General features: G+C 34.5%; 1 protein-coding gene across 1 annotated transcript in view; it reads right to left on the bottom strand.

The window, feature by feature from the left end:
* The window catches only part of LOC101586433 (complement factor H), an 88,034-nt gene that overhangs the window by 56,146 nt on the left and 19,331 nt on the right, over positions 1–12,557 (bottom strand). Inside the window, exons 3-6 of the mRNA XM_023707776.1 lie at positions 10,370–10,475; positions 7,674–7,750; positions 5,705–5,893; positions 3,674–3,844 (exon numbers count right to left, since the gene is read on the bottom strand). Coding sequence (XP_023563544.1) covers positions 3,674–3,844; positions 5,705–5,893; positions 7,674–7,750; positions 10,370–10,475 — 543 coding nt within the window. The remainder of the gene's footprint in view (positions 1–3,673; positions 3,845–5,704; positions 5,894–7,673; positions 7,751–10,369; positions 10,476–12,557) is intronic.

Below are 12,557 nucleotides of genomic sequence, written 5' to 3'. Positions count from 1 at the left end.
GGTCCCGCCCACGCTGCGCCTGGGCTGGGACTGGTCCCGCCGGCGCAGGGTAGCAGGAAACTCTCCGCACACTCACCGGACCTGGGCTAGGACTGGGCTCAAGAGAAATTTTCAACAGAGTAAAAAGAAAACATACCAACTGGGAAACAAACAAACAAACAAACACACAAACAAACTGGTAGTCAACTGTTCATCTAACAAAGACCTTCTATCTGGAACATATGAAGAATGAAATCAACCCCCTCAAATTTAAAGACCCAATAAAAAAAATGGGCATCTAAGATGAATATACACTTCTCAGATGAAGAAATCCAAATGGCAAATAAATATATGAAACAATGTTCAACCTCACTGGTCATTCAAGAAATGCAAATTAAAACAACACTGAGATTCCATCCAGCCCCAGAAAGAATGTCTATCATCTAGAAGACAACCAGTAACAAATTCTGGAGAGGTCATGGGGAAAAAGAAACCTTTCTCCACTGTTGGTCAGAGTGTAGATTGGTATAATCACTATGGAAATCAGTGTGGAGATTTCTCAAAAGCTAGAATTAGAGGTTCCATTCAACCCAGCTATTCCCCTCCTGAGTATTTTTCCAGAACTGAAACATGATGCCACAGTGATACATGTGAACTCATGTTCATAGAAGTGCAATTTGTTATAGCTAAACCTTGGAAACAACTCAAATGCTGATCGACTGAGAAATGGATAAATAAGATGTGGTATATCTACACAATGGATTATTACTTGGATATAAAAAAAGAATAAATTTGTGACTTTTATTGGTGAATGGATACAACTAGAGATCATACATTTAAGTAAAATAAACCATGCATATGCAAACATCTTATTATCTTACTGGTTTAAGAACCTGAAAGAGTAAATAAAATCTGAAAGGTACAACAGATATTGTATAAGGGGAAAGAACCTATTTAAAGGAAAGGAAATATTGAGATGAGGAGAAGGACACAAGAGAGAGGGAGAGGAGGAAAGAGCTATATCTCTGTATGTATGTGGGGATGGCTTGGATAATTGTACTGCTGATTTCTGCTGATCTATGGAAAGGAGCATTTAATACTTAATTTTTTTCTTCTTTTTCATTTCTTAATACTTTTTTTTTCCTAATTTTGCATGCTTATATCTAATTGAACCCAACATAATGCAATACAACAAGTATTATGGAATTTATATCATTTTGTTTAGTGAAATTCTGTATTGTTTCTAATGATTTTTTTTGGTAGTTCCAGGGATTGAACTCAGGACCATGTGCTATAGTTTTTCCTACTCTTAAAAATTTGAAGTAAGAATACTATGCAAGTTCAGCATTCTCTGGGGTAAATTGATAAAAATACAGTTTGTTGAAGGAATAGATAGACTTCAGTCATAAGGAACTTTATTTAACACATATTGGTACATTAGTTATTATTGAAAATGATTTCCTGAGAAAGACAATCCTCTACTAGATACAGAGATGAATGTTTTATAATTCACTCAAAATCAGAACCAAACAAAACAAAACAAGAAAAGCACTGCCACACCCATGCCATGGATGATATGGTGGACAACTTAATTAATTTGTACTACCACATTGCATTTAAATTCTATTACCAATTTACAAGTTTCTTATAAATTTGGATATAATACAGTATTTTAAATTTTATTATTCCTGGGAAATTAAGGCATATCGATTTCTAGTTCATCCTATATCAGCAGGTAGATGCTTGCATCATACCAAGTAAACAAAGACTAGTTTTTGCTAACACCTTAGTGGAGCACAGAAAATAGAGTACTCATTAATAAAATACTTCTCTACATTTAGTTAATTTAAAGTGCATTTCAATAAGGTGCAGCATATTGTAAAAGAGAGTACATGTTTATCTAATGTGGCATAAATGTCTTTGTTTATACTGAATTTTAACAAATTTTTTAAAAAATAGCTGACACCAAGGCCTTGTTGTGGTATGTCTGCTTCATGAAACACCTCCCCTGCAAAAATCCAAGACCTTAAAGAATTCAGTCTTAAACTGTTCAAGTTCGATTTGTACCTATTATTGAGAAATTACAAAACAATCTAATAAAAACATATTTTATAAAGATGTAGTCTTTAGGGTGTGTGTGTGTGTGTGTGTGTGTGTGTGTGTGTGTGTGATGGTAGAGGAATGAATTGACTGTTCTAGAAAAGGAAGCCTTGGTCCTGCAGTAATACTTCTGAGGAAATCAGAGATTTTCCATCTTGAATAAAAGTATTTTCTGACCAAGAATTTTAAGTAGGTAGGTAAATTACCATGTAAAAGAAATAAAAGTATTGGATGACTTCAATAAAACTACACCAGTCATTTTATACTAAATCATACACATTGAATCCCCAAAGCCTTACTTTGAATTAATTGAATGTTGGGGTGATAGTTTATTGCAAAATTCATCCATTTGATAAGACAAGGCCCTGTATTTTGATGTTTGGATGGATGAAAGAATTACTACTTCTTTAAGGGGAGCAGTGGATATAAAACACAATGAAGCATGATACCAGGAAACTTGAGCATATAGTTCCTCTGCTTAGGAACCACAAATGCCTTTTTAAACAATACCAAAAATAAAGATCATTCAGTGTGCAGTAAGACATTTTCTAAGGAACTATGTATATGTTTATAACATGTAAAAATCAATTAAAATTTAACTGTATTTTTGTAAAAGAATGTAAATAAGGCATGACTTATACATGTAAGTATGTTCCATATGATATAAAATTCAGAAGATTCTTAAAGAGTCCAGCTCTTCTTGTCCCCACATTTTGGCAAGATCTAGAACAGCCTGTCTTTGTGTCCCTACTCTATGACCTAATGTGAGTCTGTTAGGTCACTCACTGCAGTGGGCCTCATCAAAAGTAAACTCACTCCTCTTCCAAAATGTCTCCAAATAACTCAAATGTCATCACTACACAATAGCTGTATTTTCTTGCTGTTCTATGATTTCTTAAATTCTTCAGCTATCTTTGTTTTCTTTCTTAAGTCATGATAATTTGAAGCTATTGCTTTTAAAATGTTCCAGATTCCTTTTTCATGAGCAAATCTGCAAAACATCTTTTCAGAGGCAAAGGAAGAGAGCTCAGGCCATCGCCGTCAAAGTGGTTCATAGTAAGGTCAATGTTAATAACCTTTCTGCTTTCTTCTCCTTAATTTCATTGTCAATTTCAGGTTTCCCTATGTATTAATGAAATTAACTTTTAAGGGCTAAATTCTGAGCTTTAGAAGAGCAATCAAAATGAGAATTATAAAGTATTGGAAGTTAACAACTCTATGATAATTCTAGATCTACTCCAGAAATGTTTTGTGGCCATGGCCTACTTACTGAATTAGATATTGAAGCTTGTAACTGGGTTATTTCAATACAAAAAGTGAAAGTCATACCAATCAGCATACACACTTAAAGTTCTATAACATACAATACTGTGCTCATAATATCTCGTTCTTATAAAAACTGATATTCTACTTCTGAGAAAATAATACACTACTAAATTAAAAAGGATGATGTTAATTAATCATGTTTGGGGGTATAGCTCAGTGCTAGGGTGCACAAGACCCTAGATTGATCCCCAGAACCACAAAAAAAGAAGAAATAAATGTAACTGATAAACTTTCCAGCAAATGCGATAAAGAACAAGAATGACATTACCTTCGCAAGCAGGCTCTGGACTCCACCCTGAGGTCGTGCACACAGCATCTCCTCTTGAACTGTATTCAAAGCCTTGGTTACACTTGTATTGAAATCTCTCATTCTCCTTAAAAATGGTGTTCTTAGATATGGAATATCCATTTCTAATTTGTGGTGCTATGCAGGAAATTACTAAATAAAAAGAATTCAATTTATAAAATGTTTACTGTAAATTAAAACACCATGTTATGACCAAGTTATGCCAGACATTTTCTTTTTTTGCCTCAGATAAAGCTGATAAGCAAAAGTTCTGTTCTGACTTGACTGCTTTATGACTGATCTGTTGCTCTTAACATTTATCTTCTCAAGAAACTAAAATTCTCATTAAGATTATGTTTCTAATTTTATGGCATCTGAAGGTAAATTGGTCCCTTGACATAAATGACAGTCAGTCACAGTAATCTTATGTGTATGTGAAGTGGAATGTAGATATAGGTTCATTGTAATAAGTATTTTCATGGTGTGACCTGCAAAAATGGCACATTTTCTAGTTATGGATTACAATAATTGTTGACAAGACATTTTTTAAAGAAAATTCATTTAATTAATTTTTTATTCCCTATTGAAAACTAACTGATTTTCTGCTGTTGAGTCTTGGCTATTCATGAAGGTTTTCTGTCAAAAACAGTAAGAGAGCAATGGCCATCATCTCTGACATCATTTCTCTCAAATATTTTCCTCTGGAATTGTGACAATGACAACTGGCTTGAAGCCTGTCTTTCCACATTCTTCGCTATTCACTCCTCCTGGTCATTATGTTTTCACTTTCCTCATCTTCTTCTGGTGTTTTTTTTTTTTTTTTTTTTTTTGAAACTGGACTTGAAATAGACCCTTGCGCTTGCCAGGGAAGCGCTTATTCCACTGAGCCATCTCCCCCCCCCCCCATCTTCTTCTGGAAAACATCTCATTTGTCCCTGCTATCCTAGTTCTTGGGAGACAGAGGAAGAATTGTTCTGAGTTCATGGTCAGCCTGGGCTATATGGCGAGAAAACAAAACAAAAGGAAACAAAACCACAAACAAAACCCAAACAAATTAAAAAACACAAAGCAATTACAATGAACAACTTATATTAAACATAAACAGCCCCAGGAAGGTTTCACTAACCACGGAAATCTAGTTGCAAACACATAAATTTCATCCATGAATTTCTAAATTGTAAAATATTTGCTCCAGTGAATATAAATATTAGTTTATCATTATTACCACAATGAAAGAACTCCCGTTAGAGGGAGTGCTTAGGAAGAGGACCCTTTTTTCTTCTGTAAGGAGAGTATAATAAAAAAGCATGAATAATGTGGAGTTTTTAGATAATCTTACAAAAATAAATATGACAGAAAATTTGCACACAAAAAAAATTTGCACAAAAACAAATGGCAGAGTAAAGCATGATAATGGTAAACACGTTGACTATAAGTTTATTCCAAAAACCAAATCATCAATTGGTCAAAATGCCGAAATGACCATCATGACTAAAGAAACTGAAGAAATTGTGGATTGTAGATTATTAGAGGACTTTTTATAAAAAACATAGATTTATTTAGTGGACTCAGTTCACATAAGACATGTTTATGGTAAATGTACTATTTTTTGATAAAAAATAGAATATCATCTTATGGGACTGGTGAAAATAGAATCAATTTTGACTTTCAAAATTAAAAAAAAAATCTCTTCTGATGATCAGTCCTAAAACTTGCAGTAGAAATGTGCGAGGTTCTGTTTCTGCCTTTAAGAGCTAAGGACAAGGTAACTGTGGTAAGAGCGTGGATGCCCTCAGCAGGTAACAAACTAGGCTTAAATCTCAACTATGCTGTGGTAAGACAGGTTGTGTAATTTAACTTTGCATCATAGTTTCTTTCCTTAAAAAATAAGATAAAAGTATAGAACTCAACTCATACAGTGGTTCTGAGGGTAAAGTGTTAATGTTTTCAAGTGTGCATTTGCATGAGAAAAACTAAAAATATTCACACAAACAAACAGGAGGTACACCTTACCCACACATTTTGGTTTCTCATTATCCCAGAGACCATTTTCTGAGCAATGTATTTCTTTATGTCCTTCGATTTTGAAGCCTGGATTACACTCAAACTGTATCACGTGTCCAAAATAATATTCCTGGTCAGGTTCCACGGTATTGATAATTTGCCCATTCTCGGGTGCTGTCACTGGCAAACATTTAACAACTGGAAAAGTAAATATAATTTTTTAAATAGAATTTGAAAACTGGACCCATGACATTATCATCAAAAAATGTCAACAAGACTGGAGGAAAGTGTTGAAATATTTTAGAAGAATTTCATATGCTTATTTGCAAGAGATAAAGGTTAAGCAACACAAATACTAGCACATTTTATCTTGGATTCTTTTCACGGGAGTAGGCAGTAAAATTCCTATGACTTTATTAATTTGTATTTTCATGGTAACAAGTGTCTCAAGTAATTAGGACATATGAATCATGAAATAAAATCTCTACTTATGCCCCAGAATAATATACCATTGCACTAAAAAATATGTAAAACCAATCTTTTGTTGGTATCGATTTCCTCTTCAACTTCAGTGTTCAAAATAGTTTAAGTATTTCTTCTGATTTTACTTAATATTTTCAAATTCTCTAAAATTATGTTTTTCAACTTTTACATTACTGGAGAAAGTCTCTGATTTTGTTTTTTCTGTATTTTGGGGAAGGGTCTACAGGGTGTTCAGGGTCTCACCACTAGATTGGACTTGAAGTGATCCGCCTGTTCACAGCCTCCCAATAGCTGGGATTATAGGCGCTCGCCACCAGGCCCAGTCTCAATTGGTGTTTCAGTGTGCCCCAGGGGCGGGGCCGGCATGGCAGGCCCGGGGATCAAACCCCAGCCCCTGTGCCTGCTTGCAGGAGCTTTAATCCGCTGAGCTATTTGGCTGGCCCCCCTGAGCGGTTTTTACAATGGAAATTCTAGGGCTATTTTCCTGCTTCCCAGAGATACTCACTCAGCCTTTTCAGTACCTTAACAATCTCAGAGTTTTTCTTCCTTTCTTTTTTTGGGGGGTACTGGGGATTGAACTCAAGACCTTGTGCTGCCAAGCAGGTGCTTATGCTGCTGAGCTATCTCCCTGACCCAAAATCTCAGGTTTTAAATAGCCTCCCCAGTAATTTGGATGTGTAGAACAGCTCTCTTCATTTCCATCTGTGAAAAATCCCTTATTTTTCTTTAGTTGATAGAATTATTATTAGGTGATTAACATGTTTCTTGCTTTTATTTAACCTTTCTTTGCAATCACCATTCACCATGGAACTAGTAAATACTATTCTGATTGATTGTACGGTTATTCAAGTACGAACTAGTAGCCCAAAACTTGAAAACAAGACGCATAGTTTTCTTCATTCTTGATGTTCGTAGAGCAGAGCTCTCTCAATTCCTGCCTTTTATTTTTCTGTTAAAACTATGACCATGAAAAAACCATGTTGCACAATGGATCACGTCCCATTGTTACCATACATCCCTGAACTTGGATGATTGCTGGATGAGACTTTCATTAAAAAACCAAAATTCTGAACTTTAAGCTAATGATGTTTATGTGTATCTGTAGCATCCAGAATCCATGAAGAAAGGAAGAAAAAAACTTTAGATCCCCTAATACCCAATACTTTGATTATTAGATCGGATCGGGTCACATTCACATTTGGTATACTGATGCCAGAATATTTTCCCCTGGGGGTTGGTGCTGAGCATGAAACCCCAAGCTTTTCCTATGCTAGGCAATCATTCTCCACCCCAGCTGCCATCCGTGCCCTCATACTGGATCTAAGATGATATATTAATAAAATAAAGCATAAGGTGATGTATTAATAAAATGATTAGGCACTCTGCTTTGCATTAGAAGCCATAAAAGTAGCTTGAATAACAAATATTTAATTATAGACCCTGAAGATATTTTATCATTAGCGTAAGTATACTTGTCAATCAATTTTACATCTACCTTCACATATAGGAATTTCATTGGTCCAGCCATCTGCATCACACATCCGGAAGTTAATATCACCCACCATTTGATAGCTGAAAGTATAAAAGTAAAGCATAATAAAATAGTGTTCAATTGCATTTTTAAGAGTCAGTACTATCCTGAATGTCTTTTATTTTTTATATATTTTTGACTGGTTCAGCCCTCCCTGAAGGCAGGGCTGGCCCAGCATGTGGTACTGTGGATCAAACCGTGGTCCCCTGCGCCTACCTAAGCTTGTCTAAGCAGGCATTTTAGACCACTGAGCTATCTCACCAGCCGGGTTCTGAACATCTTTTAGACACCGCATTTCATGGAAATTAAAAGCGTATGCATTTTCTTCCTCCTCTTTCCTTCTTTCATTTGTTTCCCTTCTCTCTTTCCCTTGATTTCTCTCCCTCTTTCTTTTTTTCTAATCCCCTAAATTTCTTTATTTTTCCCTCCTTTTCTCCTTCCCTCCTTCTTTCTTCCTCCTCTTCTCTTTAACACTTTTTTCTTTTCCCTCTTATCTCTTTTTATAATTTCTCCACTTTTCCCTTCCTCCTTCCTGATTGCCCTTTCCTTTTTACTTTTAAAAGAAGGCTGCAAGTGATTCTACATAGGTAACTGTTTCATTTGCAAATAAAGATTGTTTTGTTTATTGCACAAATAAGCATTCTTCAAAAAATGCTTTGTCTTTCTTTCATTGTTCTTGATTTATGCTTAGTTCTACAAGGTAAGACAACATTTCAATAGACTAAATTTTCCAGCATTTCACCCTATGCTTTGTGGAGAAGAAAAACAATTGATTATTATGATAATTCTCTAGCTCCTTTACTAGAAAGAAGTTCTTGTCTTCTAATATGGAGAGCAGATTTCCTGTCCAACATTTTCCATCCACATCAGACCCACCCATTCCCAAAGGTCTTTTGGATATTCTGCAAGATTCCACACAAAGCCTCCTAGGGGCTGTGTATATGGAGGCAGAAAAGAGCTTTTTGGCTGTATGTTGGCTTGGGAAAAGTAGTGGTTCACATTTCTGTAACCCAGACATGCAGAATACCAGAAAAAAACTTTCAATTGGCTTTGCAAAATTGTCCTGCTGTTGGACAACAAAACCAGAAATCCATATCGAATATTATATTAAATGCTTAGAATGAAGTAAAGGAAAAATGAGTGAGGGCCAGAGATTAAAAAGGGAAAGTTGATTGGTAGAAATTGTGGTTATAGAAAATCTGTTGCACTATCAGAATCTACAGTGGGCCATCCTCTCAGCTACAGAAAAGCATCTACTTGATGAAATTTTAAATAACCTACAGAACTTACAAAGTCCTTCTGGAGTTCCAAGTCAAGCATGGAGGCAATTACTCTCATGGTAGGACTACATCAGAATGTGCTCATAGTTTATATCCCGTGAAGGGAGTAAAGATTAATCATAGCAAGCAACAATCAAAGACAAGAGTATAGTGAATTTCCTCATGAAACTGTAAATATTAATTGCTGAAATTTGGGAAATCAAGATGAAGATGTCTATGAGTTTTAGCCACATCTGATTATGTCACATCAAGGTGAACCTTAAAGTGAGGAGACCCTCCCAGTTGAAATGCATATTTCAGTGGTGAAGAGAGGAAACAATGGAAAGTTCAGGCCCATGTCCTCTTAAACTGTCTGGTTGTGCATGATAAGCTCAGCAGTAGCAAGGGAAGTTGTGATGAAAACATGTTTGAAAAAATTGGGAAAGAAATCCCTTAAGTAATGACCAAAGAGAGACTACATTTATAAAATCTCACATTTATTAGGTGTGTAAAATGCTAGGAATCTTTGCTAAGGGCTTCAGGTCTGGGTCTCATGTTTTTCTGTTCTCAATATCATGATGCACACACTATGTCTCTTCTTTTAAAGAGAGGAAGTGGGAGTGAGGCAATAATTTAAAAGTACATGTGAATATTTTATATTGGGGTTATATTCAGACTCACTCAAGAGTCTGATCTTTAAAATATTACATATTATCATCACAACTGAAGAAATAAATGAAGAATAACAAGATGTGATTTGTACCAGCATAAGTCTGATATTTATGTAGTATAAAATTATAATGATATGATCCTAGTTTTCCCATGTATGAAATTCCTTAAAAATAAATTTTTTGACCTGGCGAGGAGTATCAGAGAAGGAACACTGAGGAGATACCTTGATGAGAACAGTCATAAAAGCCCAGTGGTTGATTAGAAGGCATAGAGTCAATGATTCTAAGGGTCACAGTTTCGGTTCTGTGGTAAGAATAGTTTGCATACCATGGAACCATATATAATAAGTGAGTAAAATGCTTGCTTCCCCTAAATTTTATAAAGTTTTATGAATGTAGTTATCATACACTTTAATTTTATTGTAATTCTTATTGTCTCTAACAAATGAATTTCTCCTAGCACTCTGAGCATGTAATAAAGAATAGTTGGATGAACACCTACACATGTGCGTAAGACAACAATATCATGCCAGAGTAATTCTAGCTTCTTTTAATTTTTAAATGCAAAAGAGATAACATGGTATCTAAATATCATCATTTACAGTACATTGTTTAATTTTTCCCAAGTGCATTATTTTATAAATGCTCTTAGACAATACAGTTATGTAAAAATAAAATCTAGTACAGTTCCTAGTTACTATTTATTAACTTGTTTTGTATTGACACATACCCCACATCACATGTATAAACAATCTTTGCACCATATTCAAACTGATCTCCTACTGCAAGCTGAAAAGAACCAAAGGGAGTATCTCCAGGATATCCACAGGGCTTTTCTAAAAATAATAACAACAACAAATATGTATATTAGTATTTCATACAAAGTGAACATTTGATGTAGGAATTTGGAGGCAAATATATGTGGTATTAGACTAGAACATAGCATTAAATAGAAGGAAAAATGAAACTACCAAAATCTATTTTACAGTTGAATGCATCTGTGCTTTTAGTTTTGAATTTCTAGGTGTGTTCCTCTCTTTTAAAGTAATGATAACTTGTTTTGTTTTTTAATGACAGCATAATATAACTTGGCCAATAGTACATTGTCAAAAATTTAACATTTGACAAAAAGTTTTTATCTGAAGAATTTGGTTTTCAGGGCTGTCCTGCTACAATGCTGTATATGGTTAGATTTCTAAACTTCTGTGTAAAAATATGTAATTGTTTATTCCTATTTTTTTTTAAAAAAAATCTCTTCATATTCTGTAGGGACTTAAAGTTTAACATATCAATACTTTATGGAAAATACCTGTTCCATGTTTGATATTCAGATAGATAGTAAGGTTAAGATCAATGCCTGCATTGTAGGGTACTAACAATAAGCTTCTCTTCTGGAGGGTTAACAATCTAAGTTTGGGGACCAAAAATTACAGAAAAAAGGGCTGCCAGGACAGCCAACATTTTCACCCTAACCTTTCAAGGTCAGTGAAGACTCAGGACATAGGAGAACCTAAACTATAACATCATGTAACTCAGTTATGTCCCAGATTTTCTGATCTAGGAGATTATGGTGCCACAGAGGAAAGTGACTGATGATGTAGAATGTGCCTAAGGAGAGTCACATGGATAGAAAACATTCTCTCAGGCTTTCACAGAGATCAAATTGGTCAAGCAATGGCCGTGACTCATCTACATGGCTGACACTGACAAAGGATCTACAAACTGTGGTACAAGGTTTCAGGATAAATCCTGAGGGGATTTGACTGACCTTATCAGATACAAAAGCTAAAATTCTTGTTATATAGGTTTTGCTTCATCTTAGTCTTAACCATCCAGCAAAATAGTATAAAAACGAAGTATAAAAAGCAAAGCCATATTAATATGGTGAGCTGTAAAATGTTCAAATCAACAACTTCTGACATTGCCAGTCTTATGGAATTATGGACTATTGGACTATATTGGAATATTTTGCTGAATTCAAGCACCTATAATATTTAAATGATAATGGAATACCCTTCTCTGGGTATTCCAACACTAAACAAAAAAAGGGATACAAATAAACAACCATTTTGTATCTTTATATTCAAAATACGATAGATATGCAGCTACATTCTCTTAATTCAATGAATAGAAAGTGTTTGTGGACGGGATATCATGTCTGCATCTTGTACAATGAATAACCACTAAGAAGACAACAATATGCAATGTATTAATTATTGAAACTGTCCTACTAATTGGTTTTGAAACTGTCTCATTGATATTTGTTTCTCAATAAAATTATTTTAAAAAGAAGAATTTGTGTTTTTGTATTATTTCCCTTGTGATGGGGGTTTTGTTCATGAAACCCTAATGAACAAGGGAAATATCTATTTTTAATAGATATTTAATGATATATATCTTTTCTTATATCTATTTTCAAGAGGTTAGTCTATTCTATGTTCCACCAAATTTAGATCTTTGATCCATTTAAACTTTAGTTGAGTACATGGTGATAATCATGGGCCTAGTTTTAATCTTTGGCTGGAAAGTCAATGTATTACTTGTTATTAAATATTTTTATTTTATGGAAAAAGTAAAACAAAATTTCAAAAAAATAATAGGACAATAGGAGATTAACAATAGTTAATACATTGCATAGTGTAATCTTCAAAGTAGTTAGTTAGAGTACGAGATAGAGGCATAAACATTCTCTAATTGATATTAGCACTTACTTTCTGTTTTCACTGATCTAGGAGACACTAATAATATAGGTCAAGTGTATGTGGAGTTGTTTCTACATCTTCTAATCTGTTTCACTGATACTAAAATCTAGTGACCCTTTCTTTCTCTTTCTTTCTTTCTTTCTTTCTTTCTTTCTTTCTTTCTTTCTTTCTTCTCTCTCTCTCTCTCTCTCTCTCTCTCTCTCTCTCTCTCTCTCT

The sequence above is a fragment of the Octodon degus genome, unplaced genomic scaffold, assembly GCF_000260255.1.
Source record: "Octodon degus isolate 3935 unplaced genomic scaffold, OctDeg1.0 scaffold00009, whole genome shotgun sequence".
Taxonomy (NCBI): Eukaryota; Metazoa; Chordata; class Mammalia; order Rodentia; family Octodontidae; genus Octodon; species Octodon degus.
Note: the sequence above shows the minus strand (reverse complement) of the source record. Positions and strands in the feature narration are given on the sequence as shown.